Source organism: Poecilia latipinna, unplaced genomic scaffold (genome assembly GCF_001443285.1).
Source record: "Poecilia latipinna isolate Pla-1442-1.1 unplaced genomic scaffold, P_latipinna-1.0 Scaffold258, whole genome shotgun sequence".
NCBI lineage: Eukaryota > Metazoa > Chordata > Actinopteri > Cyprinodontiformes > Poeciliidae > Poecilia > Poecilia latipinna.
This window is the reverse complement of record NW_015112874.1, coordinates 478,947-494,195: the sequence shown is the minus strand read 5'-3', so window position 1 is coordinate 494,195 and position 15,249 is coordinate 478,947. Positions and strand designations below refer to the sequence as shown.

The 15,249-nt window shown below is 37.8% G+C and overlaps 1 protein-coding gene across 1 annotated transcript in view; it reads right to left on the bottom strand.

Annotated features, from left to right (window-relative positions):
* Positions 1 to 4,935: 4,935 nt before the first annotated feature.
* Positions 4,936 to 15,249, bottom strand: part of mier2 (mesoderm induction early response 1, family member 2) — a 17,783-nt gene continuing 7,469 nt past the window's right edge. The window contains exons 3-12 of the mRNA XM_015033162.1: positions 12,711 to 12,824; positions 12,389 to 12,491; positions 11,762 to 11,841; positions 11,408 to 11,477; positions 11,053 to 11,198; positions 10,768 to 10,849; positions 9,545 to 9,639; positions 9,310 to 9,440; positions 8,766 to 8,908; positions 4,936 to 7,435 (exon numbers count right to left, since the gene is read on the bottom strand). Of these exons, the coding sequence (XP_014888648.1) occupies positions 7,020 to 7,435; positions 8,766 to 8,908; positions 9,310 to 9,440; positions 9,545 to 9,639; positions 10,768 to 10,849; positions 11,053 to 11,198; positions 11,408 to 11,477; positions 11,762 to 11,841; positions 12,389 to 12,491; positions 12,711 to 12,824 (1,380 nt within the window). The 3' untranslated portion in view covers positions 4,936 to 7,019. The remainder of the gene's footprint in view (positions 7,436 to 8,765; positions 8,909 to 9,309; positions 9,441 to 9,544; positions 9,640 to 10,767; positions 10,850 to 11,052; positions 11,199 to 11,407; positions 11,478 to 11,761; positions 11,842 to 12,388; positions 12,492 to 12,710; positions 12,825 to 15,249) is intronic.

The following is a 15,249-nucleotide window of genomic DNA, read 5'->3' as shown; positions in this document are numbered from 1 at the left end:
TGGAGTTAGATTTGTTATACATGCTGAAAGGCTCCGTAAAAATAGACTCAACCAAAAAAAAAAGTTTCAACCCAAAAAAAAAAATAAAAAAAATAAACTCATCTTAATTTTTTTTGTTGTTTTTAAGATTTTTTTTTTTTTTTTTTTTTTTCTTCAGTGGGTCCAATCCTCTTCCATACAATGGAATGTTGGAGAAAAGTTCCCAACTTTTCTCTCCTCTGCGGTCAACTAGTGAAGCAAAGACGCAACAGACTGAAGCAAAGAGATGGGAGGAGGAGGGATCTCTGAGAGCTGTAAACTGGGTTAAATCTGCAGACAAAAGTGAAGAGAGAAAAGCGATATTCTGAGGCAAAGGTCTGCAGCTTCCCCTGAACTAGATTATCTGTATTGCATTCGTACTTTTGTCAGATTGTGACAGAACTAAACAGACTGCTGCTTTAATTAAGGAGTCATGTTTTATATCACCCACAGTGCTGTATGTGAGATTGCATTGTCGGTATGAGTCCGGTATGTGTTTGTGTCCAGTCCCATTTACTCTGTTCCCGATAAATAAAATTCACTTGAAAAGTCACTTTATTAGCAAAGAGAGTCCGTCGGTGTTTGAGCTCAGCATAAACCTGTCTGTCTGTAAGTTTGCTGGAGAATATGGACCAGCAGCCTCCTGAAGATGAAGGATCACAGCAGACAGGCCAGGGAGCAGAACTGGGTTATTAAACAATATCCCAACATTTCATTTGATCCCAATTGATCTATTTTATCAATTATCCCTACCAAGGCTCTCCGTGGCTCAACAAAGGCAAGGAGAGCCTTTCTTAGAGTCAGGACTGTGGTACGCCTGGAGGAGGTGCAGTAGTCCACACCTGTGTTAGTACGTCCGCTGACAGAAGAATGCACACTCTTTGCTTTGTGATGACCCAGATGAAGGTCACCAGCTGGTTAATAATAACGTTGGTTTGTCAGACGTGTTGCTGGAGTCTCCTCCTAACTAAATCAGGAAAACAATTTTAATCTGTGGCATAAATCCTTAAGAAGTGTAACTCGCCGTTTGCCATGTGGTGAACACAGCCAACGCGTGGAAGGAGATGTTTTACTCAGATGAAAGCAGAACAGAACTTTCTGGATTTCAGGAAAGACTCGATATGCGTAACGAAACTAGCACGGTTCACACACCCAACACACACCACCCTGAAGGGTGAAGCATGGTGGTGGCTGCATCATGTTGTGCGGAAATGTCCTTCAGCACACACAGAGAAGTCGTTACGTTGATTTAAATGCTGGGCATGGCTGGTGGAGAACCAGTTAGACTAAGGTTTCAAAAGGCTTTGAGAGTTGGGTGGAGCTTGAAGCTCTCACAGAACAATGACCCTAAACACGCAATCAGAGCTGCAGTGGAAGTGACTGAGATTGATACATACAAGTTTGGATGGCCCAATCGAAGTCTAGACGCAAGTCTGATTGAGAATCTGTCGCAAGAGAAGGTTGCTCACAGACACTTTCCATTCAACCTGACTGACGGAGCTTAAGCAAAAAAAAGACAGATGGAGAAATTTAAAAATTTTCAGTCACCAGATATGTGAAGGTTGCAGGAACCGACCCCTAAGACTTGCAGCTGTCGTTGCAGTTGACATTTAGATTTTTATTGGAGAAAAAAAAAAAGAAAGAAGAAACAACAATAAACGTCCTGTGTCATTTCCCTTCCATTTTACAACTACGCACTACTTTACGTTGGTACATTGTAAGCTAAGGTTGTAACATGACCAAATTGGAGAAGGTTTGTGGGGGTGTACTTTTGCGAAGAGCTGTAGTTGGGCTATGAACAAAATTAAAAGACACTATTTCCCTCCCATCATAAAAGGGGAGCCTTAAAAAGCCTGCGGACTGAGAATCTAGAATTAGCATGACTTAACAACAGCAGGACTCCAGCCCTCAGTGACCCCCGCTGCCCTGCAGGCGTAACCCCCCTTCAGCAGCTACCATTTGTTTGTTGCATCCAGCCATGTGTGTAATTCCTTGACTAATAAGTGCGCATTGACACTTAATTCTGTTTGCATGAGAAGCACTGTGTTTATCCCTTTCAAGTATATTAGTTCAGCACTGTGGAGTTAAGCAGCTAATCTTCCACACATGTGCTCTGAGTTGCAACTTTTATTTGACTTTTTGCACACAAGCAAAGTGAATTAAATAACCTGAAATCAAATTGCGTGAAGGGCTGCGCGGAGCGGGTTAAACAGTAAGAATAAAGGAGGTAAGAAGAAGATGAAAATAATTTAGTTTAAACTGAGACTTTTCTGCCCCCTTGTGGTTGTTTCTGATAGATGCCTCACATCTATATGTTTGAGACATTTTAAATCCCTTTATTATTGTACCTTTGACTGATTATTGCAATATTTTCTGAGTAATAAATAGTGATGAACTGGCCTATTCAGTAATCTGCTCTTCATTAAAATATTGGTTCACCATCTAAGGTACTGATCAGGGAAATACCGGAAAAAAATAGAAAAGCTGCAAACAACAATTTAAGGAAAAACTTTAAACCTAAGAACTTTGCTTATTAATAATTTTGTTTTTAGAAGTGTAAAGCCCTTTGCTATCTCAGATTTTTGCCTGTAAGAACATGATTTGGGGAAAAAAAAAAAAAAAAAAAACTTAACCTAGAGTGTCATTAAAAAAAGTTCTTGTTCTCTTGTGGATTTGTTCTCGTTTCAGATGATCAGGACAAATTTGATATCAGATAAATAAATATCTGGAATAAATACAAAATTTCAAAAGATGAGCTTATTTGTTGGAGGAAAAAAATCTGTCCGACCCAAACTGGTCCAAAGAGCCACAGTCTGAGAAGCAACAACTACCATCATGTTGCATTTGCAGTTAATAAGCTTTTTTCATCACTACAGGGGAATTTGACCAATTCTTCTTTGTGGAAGTATTTTAGTCAACCTTCTTCAAGAATGACAGTCTGGAAAAGCCTTTGACTAGGCCACTCCAAGTACTTAATTTACTCTTTAATGAACTATTAGCTGGTGTGCTTTGGATCATTACTCTTCTGCATAATCCAAGTACAGCCTGAGGTTATGAACCTGAAGATCAGATATTCTACTTAAGGATTTTCTGTAGAGTCCATGGGCAACAATTATGTCAAAAATAAAGCATTTCCAGACCATCCCATTATCGCCACGTCTGACTGCTGATGTGTTATTTTTCTCATATGCTGTTAGTTTTGCTGCAGTTGTGCCAGGATGCACACTTTTCAAAAATATATATTGACCCCTTTTGCATTCTGCCTTTAAGCAACTTGTTTGTTTGATTGCTTGATTACTTAAAAGTGACTTTTTGGCACAATGGGTTTGTGCTGAAAATAAAACCAGTTTATTTCCGAAGATTTCTTGAATTATTCCCACTTGGGATCAAGAGTTATTAAAACAAAACTGTCTCTTACTTTTTAAATAAAACATTTCCAAAGTAATTAATTAAGGCTAGCTTAACTCAGAAGACAAGCATTTTATTAGGCTACGATACATTGAGATTCCTCTTCACTGAACTCAAACGTCAACAATTGTTTTTATTGTTCCCGTTTTACTGCTATGCTTGTTAGCAAACAGGAATTTTTTGTTTTGTTTTCGAGGAATCTGACATCTGAGACCAGGAGCAAAAAGCAGAAACTGTCATAAAAATACAGACATGTTGTTGTTGCACGTCTTTTTGCCAAATTCATGCTGCCAGACTTGAAGTCCACTCGTCAGACACATCCTGCATAAGTTGCAGTAGTATAATTATTTTGTTGTTTCATTTTGTATATTAAGTAGGTAAGACTAGTATTGCGTCGCAGGAGGAAACGAGAGCCGAACTGCGCTTCCAGGTCCAATCGTTCTATCAGTGCCAAGCTCTGCATCAAAGTCAGTAAGACAGAAACAACTAGAATGTATTGAAGTTTCTCTCCATGCTTTACAAGATGACATAGTGATAAATATAAGCCAAATACACTAACAAACAAAAGTGTCAATACGTTCAGGAAGAAATATCCAAACAAGCCTGATCCAATTTGAAAATGTAATGTCTCTACCATTTGAAATCATAAATATAACTAGACACAAGTTAAAACTCTCTTTCCACACCAAGACCTGTGCTGTACATGTTGTTCTGCATTATCAACATTTCATGACGCAGTGGAAAAACTATCAGTAAAAATCTGGCACGGTCGCATTGCAAAAACTAGACGGAAAGTCTAGTTGAGGGAGATCATTCAGATAGCAACCGCAACACTAAAGGAACCACAGGATATTTTTGACAAATACTGTCTGTGTTACTCATGAAAACAACCTGCGGTATTCTCTGTGTACTTGTACTATTTGACAAGGTTGGAACACAGGAATCATCTTAAGAAGCATCCAGGCCCGGTTCTCCCTTAAACCTAGTGATGATGAAACCAGGATGACCCAGCTGGGCCACCTTTCTAAATAAACAACATGAAGCAACACCAGAAAGATGTCAGACATACTGAGACACGGTGGCAGAATATTGATCTTGGGTTATTTTTATGTTCAGATGGAAGCAAAACTCTCTAAAACTTTTCTAACTTTCTAGCAACTCTGACCCTAAAATTTTCAGATGCCTGATAGAAAACTGAAGATGGATCTTTTATTTATCAGCATAAATGATAAAAATTAATAAAAAGAATGACTTCAAATGACATAAATCTGAGGGATTTGGAAAACTTCCATGCTCAGATATCGCCAAACCAAGATGTGGGATTCTGATAGTCTTACTAAAATATACTGAATGGTGAAACTGGATTAAATGGTGGTTGATATCATTGCAAAATGGCATAATTTTCCATTCTCTTTTAATCTCTCCATCCAAACTACATCTTTAAGTAAAGGGACCAAATAAAGCAAATGCCAGGACACTGCAAGTAGATCAGACTACATCATTTCAGATTGATTTAAATAACACTACAGTTTAATGTTTACACTGGTAAGTTTAATTTCACATTTTTATTTACAAAATATATTTAAAAAGAAATATGATGAAAACAATTTATAATTTGAATACACGTATGAACCTATATATATATTCATAAGAACAAAATGAAATAAAAGATTTCAGCTCGTTTTCTTTTTCTGTCTTCACTGTCTTGCCTCAACTTTACCTGTGTTAAAAAAAAAAAAACAATAAAACAAAATAAAAAGAAGGACTCCGAGTTGAAAACGGATCACACAACCAGTTAGGAAAGGAAATTAAGAAACGAGTGAAGACGGACAAAGCGGGTCCAATTCATCTGTGGAACCTTTTGCTCTTTTAGAGTCGGCAAAATGCAGCAACACGTAAACATAAACAATATGAACATGACTAAAAAAGGACATTTTAACTCTTTTTACCATTATTGGATAAATAAGCAAATAAAATGTACAGACATTGCTTGTCCCAGTCAGACACGAACAACAATTTTTACTCTACATACATTTCCTGAGTGTTGCCGTTTGTTTCTTTCAAAGACGTTTGCTTCATTCAGGCTTTTTTGTAAAAAAGAAAAAAAAAAAAAGTCTGAATGAATTCAAAACAAGAGCTGTGTTACGTCATCAATTAAACCAGAGTAATTTCACATCTGAAACATATTCTGATGAAAGACAATGATCCAAATGTCGATTAGCAAATGTGTATAACTCAGTTCTTGTTTCTTGTAAAAGAAAATTGGGAGTTTTCAGCTACTAATAAATAAAGCCCACATTGAAACCAGAAGTTCAGGTTGGAAGTAAAGGACGGGGTCACTCCTTGGCTCAAAGGATGTGAACCAGATGAAAACAAAGAAGAAGAGAACTTTACCTTCAGACCAGAACAGCTGTTGATGCGCTTTAACCAACAAACTGTCCAAGCATTTCTGTCAGTGGATGTAAACATGAAGCCGTTCAAGGATGAGCGTTTCTCATTATATGCTAAGGTACGCAATGATCTTGCAGGAACTGACAAACTGCACATGGAGACACAGAAGTTAGTGATGCATAATCCTATTTATATTGCATTTGATGTAAAAAAAAAAAAAAAAAAGGAAAAGAATGCACCAATCTGATCTATTTTCCAGTATCCCTACTTCTAAAATCAAAGCATATTTCTCTCATTTTTATTTGATTTACCAAAAATCAGATAAAGAAGCTGATGGAGGCTAGTGCAGCAGAGTTTATGTTGTTGATTGGTGCATGCATAGAACAGAAAATAGTGGGTGCTGCTCATTATTATCCATTTAATAAACTGAAAAAAAACAAACAAAAAAAACAACAGATTTTAAAGGTTTTGACCTGACAATCCGGGTCAAATTTGGCTCAGTCCTCCAGCCAATTGATTCACGCACGTCAAGTACAATTTAATCAATTTATTAAAATGTGTAGGATGAAGTTTTGATGAATTATTGAGCTCCTTTGTGGCTTCATGTTTAAAACAAATCTATATATACAATTTTGGTACAGGTTTCATTGTAAATATGAAAGATTTCTCCTAGGAAACCTAAACACAACAGGCAGGGCGGACGAAGAGGGGGAGACATAATTTCCACATAAAAAACTTGCCAAGATTGAGCATCTGATGTGTGTGATGGAAAATCGTCTGAAACAGCAGCAGCAATAAAAGTGACAGAAGAAAAGATAAACAAGTTGCTGGCTCTTTAACCCAACGTTTCTTTCAAAGGAGTAATGATGATAAAAAAAACTAAAAAAAACAAAAACTGAATAAGTTACGACTGTGAGAGAATGGATGCGATTTAGAAAACTGGTCTGCAGCTTTCATCCCCTACACTGTGCTTTTACAAACTGTAATTAATAGATATACACACGATCAATGGCTGACGGTCATAAATTAAACACTCGGCATTCAACAACGGACGGACGTTGATGGTAAGGCCTCCTCCAGAGCAACAGCTCCATCTTTTTCAGATGCACAAACCGTTTGACCAATTAAATATCTGTCTGCAGAGCGAGTAAACGGACGATATTCTTCCATGTACTTTACCCTCTGCCTCAATGTCAAAAGGGCTAGGGGTGCAGCAGGCTGCCCAACGCCTGGAAGTTTGATGAGAGGACAGCGGGCGAGGAAGCCGAGGTGGAGGGGAGGTTAAATTCCACCTGCAGCCTGTGGGAGGCGCGAGTCCCACCGCCTGCCACGCCACAGCCGGGGCCGTCAGAAACGAAAGGCCTGCCGTGCATCTGAAGGTGGTAGAAGCAGGAGTTCAGGAAGCCGTGGTCGTCGTCAAGGCGGGACAGCGGGTTTCCACGGCCCCACTCGGAGTGCTGGTCAGAGGGCTGAGACTGGAGCTGAACCGGAGCCGAGGGACGATCCGAGTCGGCGTCTCCGAGCTCGTCCATGGATGGGAAAGAGAACGGACAATCGAAGAGCTGCTGAGGACATTCGTCGGGACACAGCTCGGATAGACTCATCACCAGCTCGCCGTCTGGGTACAAAGAGACAAATTCAGATCACGTCTGATCAGCACAACCACTGAGGCTCGTCAGACACTTGCTCCGTTTTTGATTTTTCATGATTTCTGATTCAAATAAGATCATTAAAGAAAAATATTCCATCAAATCTCAATTAAAAAAAGCGATTGCAAAAATAAAATAAAGGCCCTTCAAAGGCCCTATGCAGCAATGTTAGGAAGAAGAAGAAAAGGAGGAATTTGTCTATTTTGAGAATTTCGTCAAATGACGTAAATATAAAGACAAATTAAAGGTACTTTATTCAGTTCAATTCAGTTTATTTATATTCACATTACTAAAAAAAAAAAATATTTTTATATATAAAAAAATATATATAAATATTTTTTTTTTTTTTTTTTTTTTTTTTTTTTGCCTAACTTCAGTCAGAAGATTACCAGTCATTTAAAAAAAAAAAAAAGAAAAAGGAATAGTGAGGCAGATCATCAGTGGATAGCAGTGAAAAGACTTCAGGCTTCCGGGAAGTAATGAAATAAATATTCGCCAAAAGACAACAGTCTGCAGCTCTCTGAGCACAAGTTCGTAGATTCTGTAAAGTAACTAAATGTGGAACCATAAAGGGCGTTATTGCATTTTCGGTGACAATGTGTGAGGAGACACCGATGCACGTGAAGTTATTGTAATTTTGTGGTGACAAATCTTTCTTGGAAACAGATTGCAAACATCAACAAGAGCCAAGTTATTTGTTCTTTTTGTTCACATTAGTTCACCCCGTTTTCTTTACCTGCAGGCCCAGCCTGCTTTCTGTGGCGCGTGTGGACGGAGGTCATGGCTTTAAGAGAAAGCGGGGCGTTCGTCTGCGCCTGGGGCGGCCTTCTTCTTCTGGAGCGGAACGCCAACGTGAACCGTGCACAGACAGACATGCACACCCAACAAACACAGACATGCACACGTGCATGCACAGACAGAACAACACGCGACAGTAAGGATGGGAGAAAACAAAGGTGGGGAGACATAACAAAACATAATGAAGATGAAGCAAATGATGTGATCTCGATGCCAAAAAAAAAACATAAACTGAAGAATTCTGCACAGTAAAGTAAAAAAAAAAAAAAACACCTGCATGTACGACTCTTAGGATTTGGTTTCCATTAATGCTGGAGGTTTTTTCTTACTTTTCAGAAAAGTTCAAATTAAATGTTCATTGTCACTGTAGTGCTGCACAATATGTACATACTTAAGTACTGTCACTTGCATGTTTTAATGACCTTCTGTAAGAAAGAGTCATTTTACAGCAGAACAAACTCAGTTTCACAGCTCATTTATTGATCTATTCCTGATTCGTACCTTGTTTGTTTAGATCCAGACTTGTACTGGAAGGAAACCGGGACTCCATTTGTCCAGAGGTTATTGAGATCTGTGACAGTAACCCCAAAGAATTGTTGCTTCCCTCGAGATCTCCACCCTCTCCATCCTGGTCTCCATCCTCACTAAAATACAGAAGCACAATCACTAAAAACACACATTTGGCACAGATGATGTCATGGTAGAGTTCACTTGTTGCTACACACACTCAGATGTAACTGAGAGAGAAAGAGAGAGCGAGACAGAAGGGTCTATGGCAAGCCTATTGGTCATATATTATGATTAGGGCAAGCTATTTGTGTAATTATTATAACCCCCTGCAACACCCAATTTTATAGCGTAGATATAATGTCAAATTTTTCCCACTTCCAAGTTTTGCACTACCATTTGTTGGTCTATACAATAGAATTAATTTATAGAAATATTTTTACCAATATTACAAACAGTCCTTAACCGTCTTCCAGTTTTAACTAGCAGACAAGTTAGCGTCACCATTCAACCCAGTTATTTCTGCAGAAGTACTCACATGTTCTCTGACTGCATGATGTACTTTTTCCGGCTCACCCTTGTGGCCTGCTGGGTGAAGAACATGTGGCGCTCCGATTTCTTCCACATGTAGTAATACGCCACACACTCGCCAACGGAGCGAGTTCGTACCTGTGGAGAAAGGTTTCAATCCTTTTTAGAGACAAGTATTTAAAACAATCGGTCAAGTTTTGAGGCTCGATTAAGGATGAAAAGATCTAAATTTGATGATATACCTTATTAGCCTGAATGAGATGGAAGTTTTTCCCATAAACGCGGTAGCCATTCTCAAAGTTCCTACACTCCTCCTCACTCCAAGAACACAGCTCCTCTAAAAGCAGTAGGCACACAGAGAACTGTGATCCTGCAAACTAGTTCAGGTTAAGCACATCGATTGATATTGATAACAAAAATCATTCATCTCCTGCTGAAAATCTTGGAATCTACACTTCTAAGCTAGAGCGTCGCAACTCGACACAAGGGTCTCAAGTTTTGTGGTGGAATAAAGTCACAGGCTTTTGGGAAAACGACATGTTTTTACTGCACGTGTACTATAGAAATATAGCTAAAGAATAGCTAAAGTATAAACATTTCCACCTCTTCTCCGTTAGGATTACCAAAATTATTTATATTTGCAAAATGGCAGAATTATTGAGGGTTTTGTTTTTTCTAGGCATTTTTTTTAAATTGAAGAGTTTATGTAAAAGCATCCTATGCATTCAAACGGTTTTGAAAGCTTCTGATAGGTTTATTCACAGCATTAAGATTAGAAGGAGATACACCCCATGGATATATTTAAGGCATTACTTCAAACACATCACATCACCTTGTGTGACATCATGAAAAAATAGATGTCATCATCATAACAAAAACCTTGTGTGAAAAGATTTACTAAAAATAAATGATGAAAATGCTGATGAAGACATCGTCAAATTTAAGCTTGGGCACAAACTGGTATTCCAAACGGTAAATGGCCTAAAGTACACAGTCTGACAAGTTACGTCACACATCCTGTTATAAGTGTATATAGTTTGATAAAGTAAAAGTAAGTTAAGGCTTTTAAAGTAGTCTCAAGTTATCTCTTCCACATGAGACTCATTGTTCTTTAATTTATTTTGAAACAAAGCGTTTTAATTCTATCTGGAATGAGTTCCTGAAAAACAGCCAATGAGTTTTTTTTTTTTTTTTAAACCTGTTAAACAGGTTATTCTTTTTCCTCCGAATGAATACAGAAGATATAAACCGTAAACCACCTTTTAAGCTGACGGCCAGTCGGGAAGCAGATTATATTAAGCAAATGATAACAAGCAAATGGACCAAACGGTCACAAACGTTAGAACTTTGCTAAAGTTTAACAGCGCAAGTAGGTTTAACTATGTGGTTCAATACTGAATAGGATCGTACAAATCAGATCACTTACAAAAAAAAAAGTCAACCAGGACAACAGGAAGAGTCTTACCACTGAATACTTTCACATTGAAACGTAACCGTCTCAGTGCTTCTTCTGCATTGAAGTTGCATTTCACTAGTTCATACAGCGCCTGAATGTTGAGTCAAAAAGAAGGCAGAAATCAAAACCTAATTCCACATGACAATTAAATTAACTTCTAAAGACTCCTGCTAAACTATCCCTGTTCCTTTGGCTTGTTTAGCAGACAAACAGCATTATAAATTTTAATGCAGTCACCTACAGCTGCAAGCCCTGCTGATGTGAATAGCATAAAATGCCACACTGACGATGTACCTGCTCATTGTCTTGGACAGCGGCCATTTGGGTCCATACCGCCCCCTCCTGGCCACCAAGTCTCTGTGCATTCTGCAAAAATTCCTCTACTTCCTGTACAGGCAAAACCCCGGGCCTCCACAGCAACTGGTCGTCGTTGTTGTAAGCTGGAGGAGCGCAAGCAGGAAAAATTGGGATTTAAGAGAGAAATGAAGAGGAAGATGGAGATGATGAGAATGATGACAGGTCTGTGCGTAGCAGTCTCTACTTTTACACCAAGTTTCTAATTTTCAGAATATCTACAGGTAAAATATTTACGGTAAAACGTCTACAAGGTCTACTCAACAAATGCACTCCACAAACAATCATTTTTCACCTCTCTCCTCAGATAAATGTGGATTTATTGGTGGGATTTTTGCTTGATACATGGAGCCGACCATGATCTCCTGCAGAGAAAAACAATAAAATGGTTCAAATCTGAGCATTCACTACAAGATGAAGGTGATCCTAGAAACACTGGTTTAATGTGTTGTCCTCGATGAAATAAGCTTGAATCGAATTAAAATCTTCACTGCTTGCACATGTAAAATGCCCATATCACTATTCAGAAGAGTGATAAAAAAAAAAAAGATTTAAAACAAACTGGACGTGTGACGAGTCTGACTGACTCCAGTTTATGTAGCCGCTGCACAGTGACCAACTCAACATGAGATCATTCTGAGTAGCTAACCTTGTGCTCTTCATTGGACGGAATAGAAGAGTCATCAGTGTCGTCGTCTGATGAGCTGACACTCGTCGCTTTGTATCCGTCTGAAAGAGACAAAAACGGCACAAAGAGGATTATTCAACCCTGAGCAGAACTCCTCAAAAAAGAAAAACATTTTCCAAATCAGCTGTGATGTCGAGCGCACCTAACACCTCAAATACTTGAACGGTTTATGGAAAAGCTTTCAGAAATATGTTAGAAATAAGTGAGGAAAATTGTCCAAATATTAGATTAGAAATTATTACAAGCAAGCAAAGCCAGCTAATTGTTTGGAAATGGAAAAATGTCTCCAAAGAACACATTCACAACTCAAATGACGATAAACTAGCCGTTTAGAAAAGTATAGAAATATTTATCTCTACAAAATAATGATCAAAATAGCGGAGACAATTTTCAGCTTCCTTTAAGGGGGAATAACACAAATCTAATCTGTGAAATAGACATTAATACATCAATGCTTCAAAAAACTTTTTGGACAGAAAATAACTACAGCTCTTGTATTTGAATAAAAAGGACAAAACTAAAAATACTTTCATCAACACTTCTTCTGTTGTGAAAATCTTTATGGGTAATTAATCCTGTGTGTGTTACCCTGGAGGCTGGGCAGCAAATCTGAGGTGTTTGAGGAGGTGAGATCGTAGTCTGAAGCTTGTTTCTCTTGCTTGCCATGAAACAGGTCCTTAGTTTTCTGGTCCTGTGCAACACACACAAAAAAACAAACAACAATACTACAAAAAACTAAGCAGTGTTTGAAATTGTCCTAATGTTTTCGGTGCATTTCTGTAATGTGATTGGCTGAATACACAAAAATCATAGATAGCTCAAGTAAATTGAGCCAATAGCAAGAAACCCATCAAGTTGTATAACAAATGAATAATGGCACTAGTTGATGTATGCTTTAGCTGAATCCCACCTTATCCAGGGTCGTATCTGGGAGAGTGGTGGTTATAGGACATGTGTCCTTCTGTGGATTGGATACTTGATATCCATACAAAGCCAGTAGCTCCTCCAAGGGAAGCTCACTGACCTGTAGGGCCAAATGACAGAGAAAGGAGAGGAGAAAGAAAAAAAAAATACAACAATGTAATTTAATTCTATTTTTCCTAAACAAAACAGTCGAAATATCACTTTTGAATTTCTGTTTCTCAAGCACATTCTTGACTTTTTTAGGTCGTAAAATGTGATATAAATATTTTCACAATGTGTGGCACAGAAGATTAATATATCAATATGTCATGTTTTTATTTTCAACAGGTCGACTGAGCGACAAAATGTAAGAGTAGCTTTGGCGCAAAAGTGAGAAGTTGCAAACAAATCCAATGCTGTGAGAGGGAAGTTCAGGCCAGCAGCACTTCATGTTCTTCATGCTGAAAAACTCCCAAAATACTGTAACTAGAGTGAATGGGAAAATTTGTTTGTACGTAAAGGAATACAGACCCAATCTTCTTTACAATGTTACCTCTGTTCATTTAGTTTTGCTGGTATTTATTTCTTCCCTGAAAACAGTCCAAATTAGGACTGATTCATCCACGCATGAATTTTATTTAAAAGAAAAATCCAAACAAAGGACAAAATGCGCATTATGCCAAATTAATGTCATGTAGTTCAGGTTTTTCGCAGCGGTTGGGACAAAGCTGTGGCTCCGTCATAACGGTGACCAGAGCGGAACCGTTTCTCACTTCTTTATTGCGTTCCCGTTCCTCAGAGAGTCGCTGCTTGTGGGAAATCACGGTCATTACGCTCCAGAAGTCAAGAGGCGTTGCTCAAGATTAAACTCATAATTATGTGCCTCAAAACTGCGCAGCTCTCTGATAACACAGGGCAGTCCATCGGTTCACTGGTGTGGTTGAATTTTTTTATTTTTTTGGAGTTTGCATTGACGTAAATCACGAGCCGATCAACAAAAGAAGTCTGCTGAAATTTCAAAACTTTTGAAAAACTCCTTCTCTTGTGGGGATTAATAAAGTAGTCATTCAGTCGCAGACGGAGTGAAAACATCTGTATGTACCGGCCATAAGGACACCTTCAGAATGCTGGTGACATTGTTCATCACCTGTTCAAATCCATTAAGCTGAACATACTTCATACTTGTTTTATATATATATATATATATATATATATATATATATATATATATATATATATATATATATATATATATATATATATATTCCTTGTTTTCCTGTTACCGATTCTGTATGGAGACATTACAGTTTTTGGGATTATTCAGTCATTTATTTATTTTCAATGAGCAAACTCATTTAGATTTTTCTTTATGGTCGAGTACGTTTGCTGGACCAGTTTTTGTATTTGCTGTTTCATACCAAGTTTGTAAGACATATGAACTGGAAATGGTTCATAAACATAATAAAATTGGAAAAAAAAAGACACCAAGACCACCATTGTGGTTATTATATAAATGTATATATTTTCTGAAAATATGCTGCTGCTATTTTTTGTCTTTATTAAAACTCAGAGTAAATAAATCGACGGTGAACTTGAAGGCACTCTGGGAGAAAATTACAGGCTTTGCTTGCAGCTGGAAGGAGTTGTATATACTATTAAAAACAGGGATGTTTATTGTTGGGTTTTGTCTTCATTCAAACATTGTTCTTAGTTAAGAAACTAACGCATGTGAAAAAGAGAAAAAAATTGATTTAAAAAAAAAAGAAAAAAAAAAGACAAAAGACCAGTGAAGGGCACAGGCTGTCCGATGGCCGTTAAATTTGTCAAATTGCCCCAACTCAGTTAAGCCCTTTAGTTTGTCAGGAAAAATATAAATTGATTAACTCAAAGTTATAATGATTACCTAAAGATTTTTCCAAAGCGGAGTTTTAAAAACTCAGGCCCATCACCAGCACCATTACTGGGAAGACATGAAATTACAGACACTATGCCAACAACAAGTATCAGAGAAATAATTTGAGACAGGGATCCTGATGCTAAATATTTGAAAAAACCTTGATTAAGACTGTAATTATACGTGAGTCAGACTGGAAGACCTTTGATAAAACAGCTAGTTCAGTCCCCATTATTTTATATTTACAATTTCAGAGATTCCCCCAGTGTATTATAAGCCTAGTGGGCCACCAGGCTTTACTTGTGCCCCCACAAGGCTGAGCATTGCTTATTTGTTTAAGTCTTTTTAAAATGTTTGCATTTTTTAAGACTTTATAGTTGGTGTTCAGGTATTAATCTTCCAATCTTTCAATAATACATAATTATCAAGTGATCTCTTAAAATGTCCTGTCAAATTTAAGCATTTTTTAACTCAAAAACACGACAGGCCGCTGGATGAATGACTGCCCTAGCACCCAGCCATTGGGCTTAGCAAGTTTTCTGGGGGAACCCTTGAATTTGTTTTAAATTTATAGTTATTTGGGGGGGGGGGGGGGGGTGGGTTTAAATTTTTTTTAAAAAAAAGATTTTGGGTTTAAAAATTGGGCCAGGGA